This window comes from Fukomys damarensis, unplaced genomic scaffold (genome assembly GCF_012274545.1).
Source record: "Fukomys damarensis isolate Sample0158 unplaced genomic scaffold, DMR_v1.0_HiC HiC_scaffold_33, whole genome shotgun sequence".
NCBI lineage: Eukaryota > Metazoa > Chordata > Mammalia > Rodentia > Bathyergidae > Fukomys > Fukomys damarensis.
In genome coordinates this window covers 52,917,646-52,941,592 of record NW_022900945.1, presented here as the reverse complement: position 1 = coordinate 52,941,592, position 23,947 = coordinate 52,917,646, and the positions used below count along the sequence as shown (strand labels likewise).

At 38.3% G+C, this 23,947-nt stretch overlaps 1 protein-coding gene across 1 annotated transcript in view; it reads right to left on the bottom strand.

The window, feature by feature from the left end:
• Nucleotides 1–23,947, bottom strand: part of Snx27 (sorting nexin 27) — a 55,117-nt gene that overhangs the window by 17,517 nt on the left and 13,653 nt on the right. The window contains exons 2-6 of the mRNA XM_010616517.2: nt 15,830–16,022; nt 14,018–14,082; nt 11,510–11,614; nt 6,430–6,508; nt 4,661–4,824 (exon numbers count right to left, since the gene is read on the bottom strand). Coding sequence (XP_010614819.1) covers nt 4,661–4,824; nt 6,430–6,508; nt 11,510–11,614; nt 14,018–14,082; nt 15,830–16,022 — 606 coding nt within the window. The remainder of the gene's footprint in view (nt 1–4,660; nt 4,825–6,429; nt 6,509–11,509; nt 11,615–14,017; nt 14,083–15,829; nt 16,023–23,947) is intronic.

Here is a 23,947-nt window from a genome sequence, read left to right as displayed (position 1 = left end):
AAAAAAAAAAAGAAACCTTATATATTTGGTTAAGAATATTACATTTAATAAAAAATAGGAATTCTGTTAAAATTTCAATTGGAATATTAATAAGGTATAAGTAATAGGTTACAAAATGGGTTAAAAATTTATTTGGACAAACAAAAATGGGCAAGAACATTGAGCCTTTTAAAAAGGTGGGCCGGGGACTTAGCTCAGTATGCCACGCCTGCCTTGCAAGTGCAAGGCCCTGAGTTCACTCCCCAGTACCACAAAAAGAAAACAAAGAAGGTGCTACTGTTTGGATGTAGAAGGTCCTCCAAAGCCTATGAGTCAAAGGCTTGGTCCCGGGGGCCCTATAAAGGGGTGGTAGAATCTCTGGGCGGTGGAGCCTTCTGAGAAGTTTTTACAGCATTGAGGGGCTGGCTCTCAAATGGTTTTCTGAGACCCCAGTCTGTGTCTGTCATTCACTCATTCCTTCTGTCTTTCTGTCTTTGTCTCTCTCCGCTTTGTGGCTCATGATATAAGCAGTTTGTTCCATCATGTGCTGTGATCGCAATGTACTGCCTTTGCCAGAGACATAAAGCAAGGGGCTGCCTGATCTTGAAACCAGAAAAGAAGCTTCAGACATGTCAGTCAGAATAAATCTCTTCTCCTTATAAATCAATTGCCTCAGGTACTTCACTCTTGTAATCCAAAGCTGACTAATACCGAAGGTTTAGTCTTAACACATATTAAAATGTAGCTTTAGGACTGGGGATTTAGCTCAGTGGTGCCATGCCTGCCTGGCAAATACAAGGTCCTGGAAAAAACAAACAAACAAACAAACAAACAAATTCAGGTCTACATACAACAGTACTCCTACAAACATGGTGAACATGCCTGTGATCCCAGTACTCGGGAGGCCGAATCAGAAAGATCACTGCAAGTTCGAGGCCAACCTGGGCTACATAGCAAGTTCAAGGTCAGTCTGAACCACACAGTCAGACCCTGTCTCAAAACAAAACAAAACCCATGGTGAACATGACTTAAATGGCCATTTTTTTGTAAGAAGGGTGACAAGTAACAACCACACAAAGAGACCCAAGATATGAAAATGAGGGATTCTGTTTTCCCAGGGAAAGTGCCTTTATGACAAAGGAGACACAAAGTGGTTTGGTGGGCAGAGCTGATTTGCTAGAGAAACCCTAAAACTACACAGAGGTTCATGTAGTTCATGTAGTTCGTGTGTGTTGAGCCCAACCGCACAACTAAGAGAATGCTGGGCACTGAGAGACACAAGCATTTTCAGTCAAGAGGAGATGTGAAGAGCAAAGGCGAAGCAGTCCAGCTTTAAATTTCATTTTCTGTTTTATTAGAAGAAAATAAGAGCTGGAGGTCATCTTCACTTCAAAGAAAGGAGGAGGGTACACAGTCAAAAAAGGAAGCATAGATCAACAGGAGATCCATAATAATGTGTCCCTGTATGTGTATATATCTGCACACAACACTAAGCTTAATAAAAAAGAAATTACGCATAATAAATTAGAAACCTATCATTTAATATATGCTGTTATGCTATCAGCAGTTTCAAAAAAAACAGACTAACCGTCTGTACTACATAGCATAATAAATCTCGGCTACATCAAAGCATTAAATATTAAAAATAAAATATTGTGAATTCTAAAAGAACAGCATTCAATCCTAGCACTACAGAAAAATTAACAGTAGTATACTTATATTTAATACTGAGGAAAATATACCCACTAGTCAAGTAACAGAAATTACAAAAGATAAACATTATACAAAATGTTAAATCTTTTAAAACAAAAATCAGTTAATACTAAGACATAAAAGGAAAAATCAATAAAATAGATTAAATATCTGCAAAAATGACACAGATCTTAAAATTTATAATCTCGACAGAGGGCTGAGGCAGTAGAGCTACAAGTTTAAGCCCAGCCTTGGCTACATAGTGAGACTCCATCTCAGATAAAAAACAGAAGGGCTGGGGATGCAGCTAAGCGGCAGAGTGCTTTGCTAGCACGCCTGAGGCCCTGAGTTCAATCACCAGTAACATACAACCATGAATGAATGAATAAATGGGCAACAGTAGCTTCTTAAAAGAAAAGTAGCAGTAGGTAGTAGCTCAGTAGTAGAGCACTTGCCTAACATGTGTGAGGACTTTGAATTCAATCCCTAGTGATGCAAAAAAAAAGTAAAAATAAACCACACACACTGAAAGTGATACTACAAAAGTTTATGGTAGCATCATTTATAATCACATATTCAAAAACACCCTAGAATAAGGGGGAATAATTAACAGACTGTACATTAATTCAGTCATGAATGATATAAAAAGAACAATGCAAGGGCCGGGGGATTTAGCTCAGTGGCACTGAACCTGCTTCACAAGCCCAAGGTCCTGAGTTCGATCCCCAGTACCAAAAAAAAAAAAAAAAAAAAAAAAAAAGAACAATGCAGATACATGAAAAAGGAAAAACCGTACATTAGGATAACTGTAAAAAGTCTACATCTATACAAATACCTAACATCAAATATTAAGCTGAGTACTTGGAGGAAGAGTTCATAAAAGACTTCCAGGTAAAGATGACAAATGCAAAACAAATATCCTCACTTCATCCTAAGATTTAATTAAAATGAGTAAGCAGGGCCGGGGATTTAGCTCAGTGGTTCCACTGCCTGCCTCACAAGCACAAGGATCCGAGTTTGATCCCTGGTATCAAAAAAAATAAATAAATAAATAAAATGAGTAAGTGCATGCGTGCAAGCGTGTGTTGCTGAAGATTAAACCCAGGGCCACAGGCAAGCCAGGCAAGCAATTACTCCGGCACTGAGCCACACTCCCAACCCAAGAAATTTTTTTTTAAAAGAATAAATCCACAAGATCAGCAAGAACGGGGAAAAAATCAGACCAAAATATTATAAGTTTGGAACACATAATATATAAGAGTAGTAATTTAGAAAACCTAAAGAAAAAGAAATTTCTACACTGGTGGGAAAGAAAGTGGAGAAACCCTCCAACAAATTCCCCAAAGACTCAGGAATTAGTACCAGATGGTCACCTGGGAGAGGTAGGAGGCTGTGGGCTAATAAGAGGAGGACTGAAAACCTACTTAAGAAACGAATTACCCGATCCTCTCCTTCATTTCCCAAAACCACATGACTGTGCTCTCCAGTGCCAGCTGAAGATCAGAGCTTTAGTTTCTCTACAGTGAGGTTCACAGTCAATGAGATCAGCTATGCTGCCTCCCAATATTCAACTTGAGCAGACAAGTGTTATGAGGAAAGCCCCTTAGCCAGGCATGGTGTCGCACACCTGTAATCCCAGCACTTGGAAGGCTGAGGCAGGAGGATCGCTGTGAGTTTGAGACCAGCCTGGGCTACACAGTGAGTTCCAGGTCAGTCTCAACTACATAATGAAACCCTGTCTCAAAAACCAAAAACCAAAAAAAAAAAAAAAAAAAAAGAAAGCCCCTTACATGAACACAAGGCAGGCTACAGAAACAACAATTTCTCTTCCCCAAGGCAAGTTACAGAAACTAAAAATAAACTCATTTTCCCCTGCTTTTCTATTAGAACAGACCATGGCCGGGGATTTAGCTCAGTGGTTCTGTTGCCTGCCTCACAAGTGCAAGGTCCCGAGTTCGATCCCTGGTACCAAAATTTAAAAAAACAAACAAACCATAAAGACACGCTCTGGTAAGACCCTCGTTTCAGAAAGAGCCCTTCCCCCATGCTCACAAAGAAGCAGTGTTGCACAGAGAAGCCAGGAAGAACCTGTACAGATGACCCTGCTGGCTACCCTTACTCTGTTAGCATTAGGTCACACTCTTCTGGTCCAATACATGTCCACACGGTCGTCCACACTTGTCATGCCATGCAATAAAGTCACCGTATAAAAACCACAAGGATGAGGTTCTGGACTGCAGGGCACGTGGACTCACAAGGCGAATAAGAACTCTCTCCGTGCCAGGACAGCGGTGCACCCAGCCCCAGGCATGGACACTCTACTTCTGCTCTCCAGGCCTCACTCTATTCAGCTCTGCGTTTTTTATTTGTAATCTTTAAAATATCCTTTGTAATAAACCATTAGATGGTAAGTAGTGTTTCCCTAAGTTCTACGAGTTGCTCTAGGAAACTAATCAAACCTGTAGCCAGTTGGTCAAAAATTTTAGAGGCCGGGTATTGTAATGGGATCTAAAGTGGGGGCAGTCTCGGGGACTGAGCCAGTGACAGTGGGATCTGATGTTGCCACTGACAGTGTCAGAGCTGAATTAAGTCTGATGAAGGTGTCCGCTGCAGACCTGGTTCCTTGCTGATGGAGAGAAATCTCCAGAAGTCTTCTATGTTGATTATATATCAGAGCAGAGGTAAACAGATAATTTGTTTTTCCCAGACACAGAATATATATATATAATATTGGTGAAAAGTTTTGAACAGCTATACAGTCATAATGCTTATTTTCTCTTGTTTAAAAAAGAATCAGAATAACTTCTTTAAACTGCAGGGTATCTGCACTTCTAACTTACTTATCTTTTGCGAGATGGGAAATTTGGCAGATTTAACTCAGACCCAGAAGCAAAGTGATTTAACCAAAAATTCACGATGAATTGGCAAATTACCTACTATACACAAACAGAAAAAGAAACTAGCCTTTCAGGGAGATCAATTCACCTACCTGATGAAAGAAGTAGGTAACAGCAAGGTCATTGTCATTTAAGAGGATTTCTTCTTCTGTTGTAAAAAGCCATTTTCGAATAGTCAGGCAGGTGCCTGGCACAGCTGATGTGTAATTCTGGACATACAGTTTATGAGGAAATTCATTAGGTGCCAGCTTACGTACTGTGGAAAAGACAAAGAAAGCTGTAGTGAAAAAAATACATAAAGACCTTCCCTAAAATAAACTATGAAAGCAGATCAAGTGTGATTGGTTAAACAGAGCACAGCTCAGATTCATCCAGGAGCTCTTGCCCTAGGAGCACAGAATTCCCAGGTCTGGCTAAGTCTGTCCCTTCTAACTCTGACTAGGGCCAACTGAGCCTCCAACCGAATGAAATCTATCACTTGAAAGGCAGGTCCTTCAGTTACCATGGTGACAGCAGACTACATCAACTCCAAATTCACTTTGAAATACCCAATCCATTCATTTGCGGAAAAGTTACAGCCAATACCCACTCTTCAGTGAAAGTCTCTACTCTTACCCAGCTACAGGTATTCTCAATAAACTGCTTTTATTGTTAAGAACTGAAAGACTCTTCCTACTTCATCCCCAAATCCTCATTCATCAAAGTGAAAAGTGTCTTCAGAGTAAGGATATTTCTTCCCAGTAGTGCACAGCAGGATAAAACATCACCATTTTATTTTTCTCTTATCTTTCCCAAGTTTTTCTCTCTTAATGCATACTTGGCTTTATGACACTGCAAAAGACATATTTAATATTTCTCATTTTATAGAAAGTGAAACTAAAGCTTAGAAACCAAGTATCCAGGTACACTAGCAATCCTTTCTAACATAATTTATATCTGACTAATTAGGCTGTTGAGAGTTGAGAAGAAAAATTATAATAGGGAGATGGTTGCTTGAGGGGAATCAAAGTTGCTGTCTCTAGACCTGGGATGGCAAGACAACTGAAACCTACCAACCTCTCCACCTGGGATGAAGAAGATCTGATCAATCAGTATTATCTACATCATTTCTGACTGCAGGCTGTGTACACATGATGTGAAGAAGACCAATAAACTATAGAAAATCCAACCCCTCAGCCTCCCTCCCCTTTGTAGTTGCACTGCAATCAATGTGACTACCACCCCCAGTTTTTATAGAAGAGAAACTTCCTGTCGCCATGCAATAAAATTTAGGAAGAGGAAATTTTCACACAGAAGCTTGAACATATGAATCAAAACAAAGGCTTTTCACCAATGTACAGTATCTCTTTCTAACTTCTAAAAACGAAAATCTAGTCTTAAAAACCTTTACAAAAATAAGGAGGGGAAGAGGGGTTGAAGGGAGAGGAGGGCACCAGGGAAAAAAGAAGTAAGATATATCATGTACAGATACAAATGCCTTATGATTAATGTTATCATTAAAATGTACTAATAAAAATTTTTAAATGCAAAAAAAAAAAAACCCACAAAAAGTATGAAGGAACTTGAAACTATGTGGCTAAAGAGAACATACCCTTTTAAAGCTGCTTCACTGGAATACGTAAATTCTGAACCGCTGACTTAAAAGCACCACATGAAAATTATCTGATTCAATGCCAGATGTAATCTGTAGGTGCTGACAAAAGAGGAAATAGGACTAACGATCAGAAAATCTTATGACCAGGTTCAGCAGGATTTGCTAAGGGGGATCTTCTCCTGTCCTCAAGCTCTTCTCTGGGGAAAGTTTTTGTCCAACAGTATTAGAATAAAATACCCAAACTCAAAATTAGCCATTAGCACTTACCGAAGGAATGATTGATCACTTCAAATAAGGCAAAGTAATTCACTGTTGTACTGTCCATGCCAACCTTTGCTGCAATAGCCTAAAGTTCAAACAGGATAGAATGATTTAAGAAAACGAAGTCAGACAATGCTGTTGGGAAACACAGGTGTATACATGAGGGCAGGGGGCTGGTTTTAGCTTCACAAAAACTGTCATGGTCCATCGCTATTTCTCTCTCTCATTCATACATTCATCTATTGGAACTGGGACTCAAAACCCAGGGCCTTGCACACACTAGGCAAGTGTTCTACCACTGAGCTATACTCCCAGCCCCATGACTGTCTTTCTCCAGGTCCCATGTACACATGCATACAAAGGTGTGAAAGAAAAGAAGAAAGACAGCTGTGTTTGACCCATACAGCTCATCTCTATGGACTTCTCCTTTCCAACACAAGCTGAGAAAAGTTTCTCTTTAATATCAGCTTTCCTCTTCAAAATATGACTTCATTTCACAAAGCTCTTTTTTTAACACCATTTTTAAGAAAGGCACTTGAGGGCCAGGAATTTAGCTCAGTGGTTCCCCTGCCTGCCTCACAAGCGCAAGGTCCCAAGTTTGATCCCTAGTACCAAAAAAAAGAAAAAGAAAAAAGAAAAGAAAGGCATTTAATAGGACAGATCTTAAAAAGAAAACAAATTCTTAAATATTCATTTTCACATAGCCTACTTTTATGTGGGACAGAAAAAAAGGACATCAACAGAGAATATCTATATTTTTCATTCTTTTCTTTTTCTTTTTTCTTTAAGAGACAAGAACTCCCTGTGTTGCCCAGGATTCTCCTGGCCTCAAGTGATCTTCCCATCTTAGCCTTCTAAGTAGCTTTGGCATGAATCTCAATGCCAGCTAGATTATTCAGCTTAAACTATTGTTTGTTAATTTTATTCAGGTTTCCATTTTTTTAATGGTACAGGGAATTGAACCCAGGAGAGCTCTACCACTGAGCTACATCCCTACCCCTTTTTATACTTTTTGTTTGGGGGCTGGGTGCTACTAAGTAGCCCAGACTGGGCTCAAATTTGTGATCCTCAAGCCTTAGTCCCTTTAATAACTGGGATTATAGGAGTGTAGCTGGCCCACAAATATACTGTTTTTCAGCTGATCTATGTTCCAGGCCAGGAGCTTTACACACCTTTATTTTCTAAAGATTATCACCATCAATATCCATATGAAAACATCAAAATATTGTGACAAGAGGCATATTAAACAAGAACATTAGTTCTTCTCTGTAGGAACTATGGTACTAACATAACAAATTAAAAAAGGCTCCTTGTGCAAATATATGAGAAATGAAATTACATAACAACAAAACACAATAGTACCAAATCCCTTTTCAAGATCAATCCCAATATTAATCGAACAAGATAAAACTTCTGCATATTAGTACCTCAGCGAACCAAATGATTATATCCTTCCCATATCTGCTCACATATCAAGCCTAGGTTCATTGCTGATGTGATGTCGGAGCTAGAAACTTTAAGTGTCCTAAATCACACTCTGTCTATGGCCATACCACGCTGAACAGGCCCGATCTCGTCTAAATTACCACTCTTCACTGCACTGGAGAGAAAGTAAAATGCTGTCAAGGTCTGGAAAATGGCTTCTAGCTAGAAGTCTTAGTAACAGGATTGGGGGAAAGTATTAAAAGTCAAAACAAAACAACAACCCCAGGCCTTGCTAAAGAAACACTGAAAAATCGAAAGATAGCAAAAATATCAGCAAATTGTAAAAACAATTGTTTTTCTTGCAGTTAAAAATGCCTCATATCCTATATTATCCTTTGCTATAGTACTTGGCAAATTATGAGGGATAAATTTCTTGTCTCCCTGAAAATCCTGATGGAGGAAGAGTAAAGGCAAATGAAAGGCCTACCTATAAGCAATGCTTACACCCAGCAACCAGACCACGAGTTTAACACATTTACAGCAGGGATGTAATTCACATATCTCACTGCTCAGTAGATTTATTAAAAAAAAGACCGATCAAAGTGATTAGATTCATTAGTACCATGCGTGGTACAAGCTCCCTGATGGGACAGTCGTGCATGGCCGGTTCAGACCAGTGGGAATGTGTTAAACACCGTTTGTTTCTTTTTTTCCCCTGGTACTGGAGATCGAACTCAGGACCTATCACTGGTGAGGCAGGCACAGTGACACTGAGCTGAATTCCCGGCCCAAAATACCGTTTCTTAATAACAGGAATCAGAATTCCCTAGGGAAATGGCTTATTCTAGAACTAAGGTAGGGAATGTATGAAGGTGAGCCCAAGACATTCTATCATAACAAAGGCAAGGATGCTATATAAGTAATGGATTGCATCAAAGTACACAGGAACAGATACGAAGGAGCTGCTACTGGCAAAAGATGAGAGTTTGAACAGCAAAACAATAATATAAGCTACTGACTAAATCATTTAATTTTTTGAAAGTTAATAAAATACACTTAAAAACAATACTACAAAGTAAAAATACAACAATGGACATCACTGGAATCAATTAGGGTACTCTTCGCTCTGAAGACTGGTAATAAAGGAAAGAATAAAATATTTATCCTCTTTTTCACAAACTATATTTCAGGATAACTTGTCTTAGTTAGCCAGGCATGGTGGCGCATGCCTGTAATCCCAGCACTTGGGAGGCTGAGGCAGGAGGATCGCTGTGAGTTTGAGACCAGCCTGGGCTACACAGTGAGTTCCAGGTCAGTCTTAACTACATAGTGAGATCCTGTCTCAAAAAAACAAAAACAAAAATAAACAAACACACAAACAAAACAAAACAAAAAATACCACCTCTGATCACAATGACTTCATCAAAGTGAATTTGTAACACTAAAAAGCTAAAACTTGGGCCAGGGATTTAGCTCAGTGGTTCCGCCACCTGCCTCGCAAGCACGAGGACCCCAGTTTGATCCCCAGTACCAAAAAAAAAAAAAAAAGTTATTTACAGAAAATACTATTAGAAAACCAGCACTTTGCAATCTTTATGAAAGTACTTGTTAAGGTAACAATCATCAATGGATATACTCACCTGATAAATTACCAGTGGTAAACTTTATTAATGACAGATCACACCTACTGATTAATCTTGTTACCACTAATCATTTCTCGGCCTTTTGGCTGAGACCAAGTGTGACCCTGTTACGGCTACTCAGAGTAACCACACACTGTGTACTGCCTGCGGAGAAGGAATAGGATGTAGACAGCACCAGTTATGGAGCACTCATATCAAAAAAGCAGAATCTGAATCTAATCAATCCTCCAGAGCAAGTTTCCATTTATGGAAATATAGAGAGCCAGGTGTGGTGGTGCATGCTGTAATCTCAGAGCTTGGGAGCCTAAGGCAGGAGGATCACCGTATATATATACACACATATATATATATATACACACACACACACATACATACACATATGGAGCTATGAGGACAGAAGAATATATTAAATGACAATACAAGAGAATAACAGTCTCAGATTCAGTAACAGACAATGGCACCAAGGTGAGGAGGGAACTGGGAAGGGGGATTACTCTATATTAAAATAAACATAAAACTAAAATGTAATATATACACACATATATATATATATACACACACACACACATACATACACATATGGAGCTATGAGGACAGAAGAATATATTAAATGACAATACAAGAGAATAACAGTCTCAGATTCAGTAACAGACAATGGCACCAAGGTGAGGAGGGAACTGGGAAGGGGGATTACTCTATATTAAAATAAACATAAAACTAAAATGTAATATAAATCTTATTTAGATATGGATTTTAAACCAACTGTAAAGAATTACTTTTAGGGGCTGGGGATTTAGCTCAGTGGTTCCGCCGCCTGCCTGGCAAGCGAGAGAACCCGAGTTCTATCCCTGGTACGAAAAACAAGCAAACAAACAAACAAGAATTACTTTTAGGGGCCAGGGATTTAGCTCAGTGGTTCCACCGCCTGCCTTGCAAGCGCAAGGACCCGAGTTTGATCCCTGGTACCAAAAAAAGAATTACTTTTAGGTAATTGGAAAAATTTGACCATGGGCAGTTGTTAATTAATTACCAAAAAAAAAAAGGTGCTAATTTTCGATTTGATACTAACATTGCGGTTACTTAAGAACACTGATAGGGAGGAGAGGAGGGGGTGAAGGGAGGGCAGGGACAAGGGAAAAATGAGAATCAAGACCTATTATGTAAAGGTACAGAATCCCAATGATGAATGTAATTGTATTGTATACCTAGATTGTACCAATAACCTCAATAAAAAGGAAAAAAAAAAAAAAGAACACTGATAGCTTTCAGATGCATACTAAAGTACACAAAGGTCTTCATAACATGGGCTTTAAAAAACTTAAAAAGGATACGTGGTACAAATGTGGCAGAACCATGGTAATTATTAAATGTGAGTGATGAGAGCTGAGGACACAGCTCTATGGTAAAGCACTTGCCTAGCATATGCAAGGCCCTGAGTTCAAGACCCAGCACCCCACACACACAGAGTATCTGGAGAGTCATTGCACTATTCTGATTTCACATATGCTATTAATGGTTTTTACAATTAAAAAAGGAAGGGTAGGGCCAGAGATTTAGCTCAGTGGTGCTGCCACCTGCCTCACAAGCGCAAGGACCCGAGTTCAATCCCCGGTACCAAAAACTAAAACTAAAGATAAAAAAAGGAAGGGTTAATTACAACCACTATTCCCTGAGATTCTACTTTAACTTTCAAGAAGGGCAAAGTACTTTGATACTAATAATAACAATTTAATGAATGTTTTAGTGCCAGATACCATAAGCACTTTATATGTATTAGCTTCTTTCGTCTATCTTAGCTTCATACCATCCAATATCAAATGAACTTGTTCAAGTTTTTTGTGGTTTTTTTTTTTCCTTGGTTTTTTTGAGTCAGGGTCTCACTATGCAGTTGAGACTGACCTGGAACTCACTATGTAGCCCAGGCTGGTCTCGAACTCACAGCGATCCTCCTGCCTCAGCCTCCCAAGTGCTGGGATTACAGGAGTGCACCCAGCGAAACTTTTTCAAATTTAACTTACCTGATATACTTGGTCTGTCGTGCTGTTCTTTTTCACTCTAACTGTAACTGTTGTTCCATCTGGTAGTGCTACCCTGAGCTCTACATCAGATACGCCATTATAGTTCTGGGGAAAGACAGAAAAGGAATTCATGACGCAGTCCATTGCCACTCTTCTCGAAACGTGCTAGCTAAACAGTAACCCGAACACATACTAGTGACAAAACCAGTTCTGACAAAAAGAAGGAAACAACACTTTAAAAGTTAATATATTTACAAGTCATAAAGCTGACTACAGGCTGAGGCAGAAGTTAACCTTTAAAATGCAGAAGGGAAAAAGAAACATATTGGAAGCAAATGCGTTCACATTTCAACACAGAAAACTGTGTGAAGCAGTCTAGGTCAAACACAGACGAGTTCTTGGGTTTACTTCCGGCACCCTATTCAGAGCTCACAAGTGAGAAAACAATGGAAAGCAGTAGCTCCAACAAATATTCTCTGGTTTCAGGGGCTACGGTATACAGTCTGGCTCAAGGGTATCTGAAGTTCCCTTCCAAATCCTGAAATAACCAGGACATCTTTGAAAGAAAAATGAATAAGACTTGGGGATATGAATTAGCGTGACATCCAATTTTCTTCTAGCAAATAGTGAACAACTCATTCAGTTTTAAAGAAATACTTAGGGCTAGAGGTGCAATTCAGTGGCAGAGCACTCGTTGAGCATGTGTGAGGCTTGGGTTCAATCCCCAGTACCATGAGAACAAAGCAAAATTAAAAACTGTTACTCAACACATTTCTCTAACAATTTCTGACCTTGTAATTTTTATCGGAGAAATAACTACTTAGGTATAAGTCCATTTTTATTTAACACTTTGAAAAATTATTACTCATTGCCTAAAACCATCCTACACATCACAGTAGCCCCTCTTTACACACCGGGAATGTGTTCAGTCTCACAGGGGATGCCAGAAACCGAGGGTGGCACTGACCCGCCGCGTACTGCCCCTTCCACCCTCCCTAATCACTGATCACCCACTGTGCCTATTGCTTTCACAGTTTGAGTTGTGACAGCAAAACTAGCAAGAATTTATTTTTAGTTCTCACAGTCAGGTGATCCAGTCTTATCATAGACCTTAGCAACCTCAACCTCAGTGGATGATGTTTTGCTTTGTTTTTTTAATTTTGAAAGAGGGTCTCACTAAGTTGCCTGGGCTGGGCTCAAACCTGGAATCTTCCAACCTCAACCTCCCAGGGTGCTCGGATTACAGACGTTCGCCACCACCGGCTTCTTTTCTTTTTCTTTCTTTCTTTTTTTTTTTTCCTTGCACTTGCAAGGCAGGCGCTGGAACCACTGAGCTAAATAAATCCCTGGCTTCTTTTCTTAATGCTGTTAACTTTTACCTTTTAAACTTAAAAGGAAGCACCCTCACTAAAGGAGCCTCCACTTGGATGTATGTGAATTGCTAGAATTACTACTCTTGTCCCTGAAGACATTCCTAAGGTTGTTTGAGTACAAGCACTGAGCAATCAGGCTGATAACTGATCCAGCCACTGAGTGACTAACAGGCAGGTGACACACAGAGTATATATGCTCGATTCAGATTCCAAGTGAAACAGTGAGGAGTAGCCTGAGACTATCACGCTACTCAGAATGACACACAATTTAAAACTCATGCGTTATTTATTTCTGGAATTCTACATTTAATATTTTCAGGCCATGGCTGGCCATAAGTAACTGAAACTATAGAAAGCAAAATCACGGATAGGGAAGGATTACTATTATTATAGGCCCTAGTCTACAAGAAACTTATAATCTAGTTGAGAAAACAAGACATATTTAATTAATATTTATTAAGCACCTACAACATGCTTGATATTGTCACAGGGCAGTGGAAATATAAAGATGAAATATAAAGACATCTCTTATGTACAGGTAGCTCAAACTCTTGTAAGCTAAAAATACAAAGTAAAAGATCTTTTTTTTTGGTACTGGGGCTTGAACTTGGGCCTTTGCATTTGTGAAGCAGGTGGCAGAACCACTGAGCTAAATCCCTGGCCCCAAAGAAACAAATCTACTGCATCATACGTACAAAAATTAGAATAACAATAAGATGATAAGTGAGTGGTACTGAGAGTAAGACTAAATCTTCTCTTTATAAATTAATAATAATTAATAAAATGAATAATAAGAGCCGGGGATGTAGCTCTTTGGCACCATGCCTGCCTGGCAAGCGCAAGGTCCTGGGTTCAATCACCAGTACTGTAAAAAAATAAATGAGTAAATAAAAATAAAATTAATAATAATCATTAATGAAAAACCGATGCTCTAAATCATCAGGGAAGGCTGCCAAGAGAAGGTGGCTCTAGCACGAGGTCTTAAAGGACAGCAAGCAGGATACATACAAAAACAAAGTAGAAGAAATATAGTCACCTGGGAGTGAGTTTACTGCAACCCATACACAGTGATATCTTTATTCTCCCCCACAGGGATCTAAGTGGAAAATAGTCGCTAACGGGGATATTCACCTACCTCATCTGATTCTGACAGGAATTCCTGCATGATGTCACTCTCACCAATGACTCGTATTGAACAAACTGTGGAAAACAAAGATAAAATCTAGCATAAAGCCCTATACTTGTAATCGAGAATATAAAGTCAAGAACACATCAAGGCCTAAGTTTAAATCACCAGTACCAGGCAATGATAAAGCAGTATCCATTCCTGGCATATGAGATTTTTTATTTATTCACTTTTTAAGTTTTTTTGTGATAGAGTCTCACTGTGCAGTTCAGACTGTCTGAACTCACTGTGTAGCCCAGTCTGGCCTCAAACTCACAGCGATCCTCCTGCATCAGCCTCCTAAGTGCTGGGACTACAGGTGTGTGCCACCACACCCGGCAAGATTTTAAGGCATAATAAACGTTCACCTAAATATGATCTATGAGAAAGGAAGAATAGAAAATATAAAAATATTAAACATAGCCAGAAAAGAAAGATAGAAGGATAGTAAATCTAGATTCATAGTCTTATATGACCTGTTAACACACTAAAACAACAGCACATAGAGGGAAAGGGGCAGTGGAAAGGAAAGGTCAAGTAAGAATACACTAAGTATAAAACTGAAACATAAAAGGAAAGGTATCTATTAGGCCTAGGAATAGGACAGTCAGAGAAAAATAAACATTTAAAGCCACTGTGGGAAAAAAACGTGTAAGTAAATAAGCATGAAGCTGAGAACGTCATTTCATTTCACTGATTTTGTTTCAAAACAAGAGAGAGAGAAGCGGGGGAAGGGAGAGGGAGAAAAAAGAAAGCAGGTAGGTAGCTAATTGTCTAAATCTAAGAAAGTTAATTTTCAGATACTCTCATGAGGATGGTAAATTACACAGATGATTTTACTTCATTTGATTGGGAGAAAAAAATTGTACCCTTGCTCATTTCCCTAGGGCTGTGTTCCCAGGCCAGTTCATGTTAGGAAAAGCTAAAAACGGGTGAGGAGTTCCACCACCTTCCATGGGGGAAATGGTTATTCTTCAGGGATAAAGATCCTTACCGAAGTCTTAAAACTCTCAACTAGGTCAATTAGTTCTTACACGGGACATAAGGACACAAAGTTACTAAACATAATGTAAAACCATTATTCTATTAAACTAACATTTTAGGGCCGGCAATTCAGCTCAGTGGTTCTGCCACCTGCCTCGCAAGTGCAAGGTCTTGAATTTGATCTCTAGTACCAAAAAACAAACAAACAACAACAACAACAAATACTAACATTTTAAAGAAAAAAACCTACTGCACACCTAGCATTACTTAACTCTACAACATAGCAAGGCAAAGTCTCTTTTCTGAGTCATGAGATGCACTATCTTATTCAGATCTGTCATTTCTCTGCCTTTCCAGAGAAAACGTTTCAGCACCCACATCCACATCCAGACCTACACATAAATTCTTGTAAAAGGAATAAAGAGCTTTCGCATAGGGTCTGTCAATGAGTCAAGAATCATTTTAATGAAAATATCTCAGATACTGCCAAATTAGTTCCCAAATCAATTCAGTATACTGGCATGTCTGCCTGTATTTGTTTGCTGGCAAATAATGTAAATGCATCAAAATTATTCATTTTTCTGCTTTTGGTGCTCAGCAAGTCAATAAAACAAGCCAGTAACCACTACACTGAGACATTTCAGTCTGGCTTTCAAAGTTCTACTCATTTAATACTTACAGCCAGAAATGTGACTTACTTTCATTGAGTATCAGGAAACATCTATGCAGTTTAAGAGTCACACAACATATCTGGATTATGTGGCTACACAGGACGGGAGAGTTAACGGCTTGGCTCACCTTTTTCTAGATACTCTTCTAATCCCCGGCGTCGGGCATCTAACTGCTGTTCTGATAAAGAGAATGGCCACTTTCCTGGAAGTCGGGGAAATGTGAAGTTGGCAAACTCTCTCTTTAGGTTCTGGTGTAGGATGGCAAACTCCCGGTACCGCTTAGAACACAGCTGCCTCCCTGCCATGTAAACATTGTATACCTGATGGCAGAGAACAACAAAACAATCGTACTTAATACAAATTAAATCACAGGCATCTAAAGTCAGGAAGAGATGGATATGCATTATAGGGAGACTGTGTTCAAGGTCACCTGACTTACTTTTAACAAACAAACCCACAGTTATATGTACAAAAGAGGACCATTCCTTTCAACGAGATGGTATGATCTTATTTTTCCTAATAAACTTACTTCCAACACACTTTAAATGTCTTTGAAGACAATTACAGTACCAGTTTTTAAGAGTAGATTTTCATTTTGTTTTCAGAAAGCTACAAGGTTTTCAAAGTTAATGTGTTAATATAGTGAATGAACCAGCAAGCAAATATGGAAGGAGATGAAAATCTAGGACTGATTATAAAGCAGTGTGACAGGTATGCATGTGTGGTCCAAACTGGCTCTCAAGTTAATCCCAAAGAAAGGCCTAAAGCTAACAACTTGATAATAATTTAATTCAAACTTTACAGTCTCTGCCTCCATTCTGTCTTCCTAGTTCCCCGACCCAGAAATGTTGAACCAATCATGGTCATGACCTCCTTGCTTTTCCTTCTTTTTGTCCTGAGACTTTTTGGTCCTGTCACTGTTTCCCAGGCTGGCCTCAATCTTCCTGCTTCAGTCTCCTTTGTAGCTGGGACAGCAAGCATATACCACAATGCCCCACTGCCTTTCTTTTTACGACTATTGTTTTGGTTTTTTTGTATGTGTAATCACTGAATTTTTATTTTAATTGTACAAAACTATGATAGCATGCCAAATGAAACATTCTGGGATTTACTTTTTATACTTAATAGTATATTAGACTAAACCACAAAGCTATATATTTATATATTTTTGTCATTAGTCTTGTGGTTTGTACACACTGTCATTGTTTTAATGTTTTCCTATTAATGGCATTTGGGTTGTTTCTGGGTTTTACCTATGCACAGTGAACAATGCTGCTATAAATGTTTGCATACATACCTCGTCCATGTAACAGATTTCCTGAGTATATACCTGAAAGCAAAACTGCACGGTTTAAAACATGTACATATTCAGACTCAGAAGATAATGCCAGAATGTAAGTTTCTTACTTACTACATCTTTCAGTAGTGAATAAAAACATTCTCATTTTTGCCAATGGAATAACTGAGAAAAGATTTCTGAGTAGTCCTCATGTTTGCTTCCCCAATTACTAATGAAGCTGAACATCTCTTTATATATTTACTGGTGATGTGAGTCTCTTTTTTTGTTGTTGTTAAATACTTATTCATCTGTTTTACTTACTACTGTGTTGAATTTTCCACTTTTTTTCATAGATTTTATAGGTTCTGGGTTTTTTTTTTCCATTTTGTTTTATTATAAGGTCTGTTACCCTGCCCAGGCTGTCCCGAAACTCCTGGCCCAAGCAATTCTCCTGCCTCACCTTCCAAGTACCTGAGATTACAGGCAGGTCCACCACACCTGGTCTGCATATGTTTTTGCCTACTTGTTCTGTTTGTACATACTGTATCTTCTCCCATTTGTCACTTGCGTTTTCACTTTATTTAAAGGTCTTTTACTTTTTTGTGTGGGGATCAAACTCAGGACCTTGAGCTTGCAAGGCAGGCATGGAGCAGATCTTTGAAATTTTAAAAAGCTCCACAGAGTCTAATTTACCAAACTATTTTATAAGTAATATTTTTGTATCTTAAGAGACACTTTTCTTTCCTTTTTTTTTTTTTTTTTTTTTCCTGGTATCGGAGATCGAACTCGGGTCCTTGCACTTGCAAGGCAGGTGGCAGAACCGCTGAGCTAAATCCCCGGCCCAAAGAAACACTTCTCTATCTCCAGAATCTGAAAGCTATTCATCAATAATTTCTACTAACAGCTTTTACATTTTTGTTTTGTCTAGAATTGATTTTTCTGTATAATATGAAGTACACTTCCACTGGTATTTCTTTTTCTGTTGTTTTGTTTTGTTTCCCAATACTGAGGATTGAATCCATTCCCCGTTTTTTGGATACCAGGGATCAAATTCAGGTCGCTGCGCTTGCAAGGCAGGTGGTGGAACCATGGAGCTAAATCCTTGGCCCTCCATCCCCTTTTTATTTTTATTTTGAGATAGGGTCTTATGAAGTCACTAAGTTGTCCAAGCTGAGCTCAAACTTGTGATCCTTCTACCTCAGCCTCTTAAAGAGATAGGACTACCCATGTATACACCATGGCTGGCCATTTTAAACCTCTTTAACAGGTAATTATTTGGACTGGTGTATAGCTCACTGCTACAGCACTTACTAACATGAACAAGGCCCTGGTTTCAGTCTACACACACACACACACACACACACACACACACACACACACACTTTAAAAAGGTAACTGTTTAAAAGAAAGATAACAATGTGTTATGGAGTTTATAACAAAAATAAATAAATGATAGGGCCAGGAATGTGGCTCAGTGGTTCTACCTGATCCCAGGTACCAAAACAAAGAAACAAGCAAACAAATGATTAAGCTGAGCATGGTGGTGCACGCCTGTAATTCCAGAACTCAGGAGGCTGAAGGATTGCCCTGAGTTTGAGACCAGTATGGGCTACATAGTGAGTTCCAGGTCAGTCTCAACTACATAGTGAGACCCTGTCTCAAAACAAACAAACAAAGAATGACAACAATAGCACAAATGATAGGAGGGCTGAAATACATTCTTGGAAGTCTTATACTATAGTCTTGTACTAGAAGATAAAATGGAACCATTGCAAAATACTCTATTAACCCGAAAGAATCCAGTCAGGGATAAAGAACAGATGAGACATAAATAACAAAGACCAAGATGATAAATTTATGTAACTATATCAATAATTATACTAAATATAAGTAATCTACACTTTCCAAATAAAAGACTGAGATCACCTGATCAGATAAAAAAGCAAGACCCACCTACCAGCTACCAATAATAAACCCACTTTAATGATAAATATATAGATAAATTAAAAGTAAAAAAGACAAAGATATATAATGAAAATAATAACTTAAGAAAGGGCTGGGCATGGTGGCACACACCTATAATCCCAGCACTCCAGGCTGAGGCAGGAGGATCACAAGAAGTTTGAGGCCAGCTTGTGCTACATAGCAAGACCGTCTCAAAAAAAAAAAAAAAAAAAAAAAAAAAAAAAAAAAAAAAAAAAAAAAAAGCAGAAATGGCTATTAGTCACCATATTTTAAAATCAGAGAAAGATTTCAGAACAAAGAATATTACTGGGAATAAAGAGAGATTTCATAATATTAAAAAGGTCAATTGATCAAGAAGACATAATAGCTTCTTATATGCAGGGAATAACCTGATATAACTCATAATTCCATTTCAAGTATTGTTGCATAAACTTCCTTCACACTAACAGGAGTAACAACTACAAACTCTGAACAAAGTACTGAAAAACCAACTGCCTGAGGATTCTGAAGCAAGCAGATTGTGGAGGTCAAAATCTGCAAAGGTTGGAGATGGTTTCCAGTTTTTAAGGGGCTTTGCCCTGTGCTGGGCATCGGTCACAAAGTAGTATGAGGACCAAGTTTCCAGGTCATGGTGGGCTCCAAACCCCTTACCCAGAATAGAGTAAATGCAAAAGTTCCTTTCTGAGAAATTTCATTCTATGTGACAGTTTCCATTCTGTGTGGCAATTTCTCTGTGCTTCTAAAAAAATTCCATTCTACTCTGTGCTTCCTCCTCTTTTAGGGCACCTCCACCCTGCTTCTGTTCCTCTTTTTAACATGTTAAGACAAACTTCTTTTTGTGTGGTCTAATCAATATAGGAATTAATTATAGTGGATATAGATAGTTATATATCTTAGTTAGCCAAAGTCAGAAAAGAGGAATTAATTTCTGTCTAATGAAAAGAGGAATTAATTCTCTAAAGGCCTTAGGTAACTTTCCAATACGTACCCTCCCAGCACCCCATAATAAATTTGCAAATATAACCATTAGATCATGTTCCAATGTGCCCTCCCGATGCCCCTTGATGATAAGGGAAAACTAAATATAGTAACAGAAAAATCCTATATAAACCGGACATGACTCCTTGGTGGTCTTTGGGGACTTCGTGACTTGGGCACAACAGTAGCACAACTGAAACAAACTCCAAAGAGAAGCAGATGGTGAGCACCTGCACTCCCAGATCCTTGGGAGGCTATGGTAGGAGATGGCGTGAGCCGAGTTGGAAGCCAGTGAGGGCAGCAGCAAGATCTCCTCTCTATAAAAACAAACAACTCCAGATGGGGATTTACCTCAGTAGTTCCTTGTCTCACAAGCACAAGGTCCCGAGTTCAATTCCCGGTAGCAAAAAAAATAAATAAAATAAAAACAAACAACTCCAGTGGAAACCCTGACATCTTTCTGGGGGAAAAAAAAAGGACAGAACTACTGCATAGGCAAACACACAAACACAGCGACCACCAGAATGAGTAGAGAATACCAGTTTTGAGATGAGAAGGGGAAATCTTTTCTGTGAATGAATAATATATGTATCTCAGATCATTCTCTCAGGTAATGTTGTATTCAGACTCAAAACGCACAGAAGAGGCTCAAAGAATTAAACTTAGATGTGAAGTTCTGACAGATAAAAACAGTCCTTCCTGTTCAGAGGAATATTACAGAGTTGAGTCTACAAAATGTAACATTCACAAAATTCAGGACACAAAACCAAATTACTCAATACACAAAGGACTAGAAGAATATGACTCATTCTCAAGGGAACAGATACTTGATAGAAGCCAATGCCCCAACGGTGTAAATGTTGAAATGTTCACATATTAGTCATTGGAACAGAATGGAGTCCAGAATAAGAGTGACACAATACGGTTAACTGTTTTTCAACTAATGCCAAGGTATTTCAATGGGTAAAGTTTATAAGGGGTGCTTATAATGTACAGTGAAAGTTTAAATTTTAAAAATTTGTTACAATAAGATACACTTCCATTAATCTCCTTCAAAATACTTCCCCTGTTTTGCTTTAAACACACTTAGCCCACTGTTCTTGTCACTTTCTGAAGCAGCTCTCCAGGTTTTGTGTATTAATGAAGTGTGATAAAAAATACAGTGAATGCTGCTAGGTGCCATGCAAGGGAAAGGCGAGCTTATAAAGACATTTCAGTGTGTCCTCCTCCACTTTATTCACCAGATCTGGCACTGTGAAACTTCTGGCCCTTTCCCAAAGTCAAAATGACCACGAAAGGCAAACATTTTAATAGATTCCGCACAGCAAGGGAGCCAAGACAACTCTTGAGACATATGAAAGAGAACTTCCGGAACTGTCCCGGAAAGTAGCAAGAACGACGGGTAAGTGTCTTCAAAGTGGAGGGAATATATTTTTTTGGTACCGGGGATCGAACTCACATTGTTGCCCTTGCAAGGCAGGCGCAGTACCACTGAGCTAAATTCCTGTTCCTGAGGGGCAATATTCTGAAGGGGGTTTACTATAATAATTTTTTTTAACATTTAAACTTCACTGTATGTTTCAATCATACCTGTATTCTTTTCAAAACAAGTTGCTGAAACACCTGGATATCTATCTCTACATGAAACAACTTTGGTGGATGTTGGCAAGATGGCTGGCTAGAGTGCCTGGCACACTTCCCTCCACAGCAAAGAAAAAGAAAGAAAGAAAAAAAATAGCTATTTCAACAGAGTACTTGAGGCAGAGCACGGGACTGCAGTGGGTATGGGGCAGACAAGGCACAACACAGAGTTACACAATAGCCTTATACAGAAGGGAACTAAGAGGCAGGCGTGGTAGCACATGCCTGTGATCCCAATGCCCGGGAGGTTAAAGAGGGGGATTACCAGGAATTTGAGGCCAGCCTGGGCTACACAGTGAGCTCAAGGCCAGCCCGGACTACACATAGTGAGACACTGTCTCAAAAAGCAAGGGGGATGCTGCAGTATTTGGTGTTTCTTATTGATGGTACTTATGGTTTAATTTTGAAACCATAGGTAGTGTAAATACACCCAAGCAGCAGATTTATGTGGAGAGAGCTCAGTTTTATTTCCCTATTGGTATAGATTTCTGAAGGATGTGATCTTTATTAACTTTGGATTTCGTTCTTCATTATGAGTAATGGGAGTTTGTAGGTATCTTCACAGTTCAAGGAATTCTGTGTATATTCATGCAACCTGTTGACTCATGCTAGAGTTACTTAATCAAAGATTTTTTGAACCCACCTTCTATAGAGGCCTATATTAAAAGCACCTGACTAGCATGTGTTCCTACTTGCAAAACTAGCGGAGGCAGAATGTCAACTTGATTAGATATTTTCATAGAAAGGTAATTGTGAATCACTACTTAAGGAAGTTCAGTTACAAGTCTTTAATTTGTTTTTGATATATTTTAAAGATCTGATTATCTTTGAGATCTGATAGCATACACATTGATTTTTAAAAGTATAACCAAATTTTGGGACAATACGTAAAGTATTTAGGTACTTTAGATAATACATGTCAGCTGTAGAAGCCCTCTAAAGATGTGCACTGCTGTTCATTTTCATTTTGCCTACTGTCCAACTGCTCATAAAATTAGCTGTTTCAAATTATCCATATTACTGCCAGCTTTATTTTAAAACACTTTGTAAGTGGAATACTTGTGCATGGGATCATTGGTATTTACTACAACTGTTTGCTCTCAGAAATGATTTTTTTAAGTGTTTCATCTTGTTGAAAATGCAGCTGCCTTTTTAACATTATTTGAGAGTTGTATCAAAATCTTGTTTTATGTATAGGTGTTATAAGTTTTGTCATTTTTTTAGCTTTTGTATATTTTAATCACAATGCCCTAATATGAAGACGTTTGGACATTTATATAACACAAGGGAAATTAGTTAATAGTAAGATTTAAAGGTAAGTAAAATGTCCATGAAAATAAAAATTTCTCTGAACAGTTTTAAAATGGAATCACAAAACTATACCTGAACCTGGAAATTTTGTACTGATTTCATCCTACATTTACCTTTTCATTTTTTATCAGTGGAACCCTTTAATTGTTTCATCTTTATCATTCTTCTCAGATGTTAGACTGATTTCATTATATGACTTTTGTTGTAGACAGTCGGAGTGTACTATTGTTTGCTGCTAGTCCATTATTTTAAGTGTTGTCAGGAAGAAATTACTGGTTTGACCAAGTAATTTTGCAAAGTACTTCATCCTGATAGCACATGAATGTATAGCAGTATAGGTAAAAATTGGAAACCATATTTTACTTATTATACCCTATCATCCTTATGAGCTGATGTTATTTGAAAAGCAAATTTTTAATGTGTAGAAACAATCCAAAGAGATACATCTTTGCAGAGACACCAAAAAAGAAATGAGTGTGTGTGTGTGTGTCTTAGAGACCTTTTTTATTTTTTCTTCATTTATAATAACTGTAACAGCTATGAAAACAAGTTGAATTTTAAACCACAGCATTTATTAGTGCTGTGCAGTCACATTCCTTTCAGCTAGCAGTGAAATTATGGATGAGTGGTACAGCAGCTGAATGGTATTGCTTCTGAAGCAACACTGAATTGAATGTGCTACTTCTGGTTAAAGGAAGTATGTTACAGAAAAGATAATACAGTGTAAATTTACACAACACTGAACTGAATGTGCTACTTTTGGTTAAAGGAAGTATGTTACAGAAAAGATATTACAGTGTAAATTTACAAGTGTTTATTTTCATGAGCAAGATCAGGAATAACTTGCTATGACTATTGATCATAGGTTAGCCCCACTTAATGGCCCCTTATCTAGAATGTTCTTAAGCAGTTAAGTATAATTTGGAGTTCACAAGTAATGTGTCGCTTAAGGTATTATTTTTTATATGCTTCTCCTGTAGAAAATGTTGTTTTACTTTTTACTAGTTGAGGTCAGTTCTAAAAATAAAATTCAAGGTTTAATGAATGTTGTATAATATTTTATAATGAAAG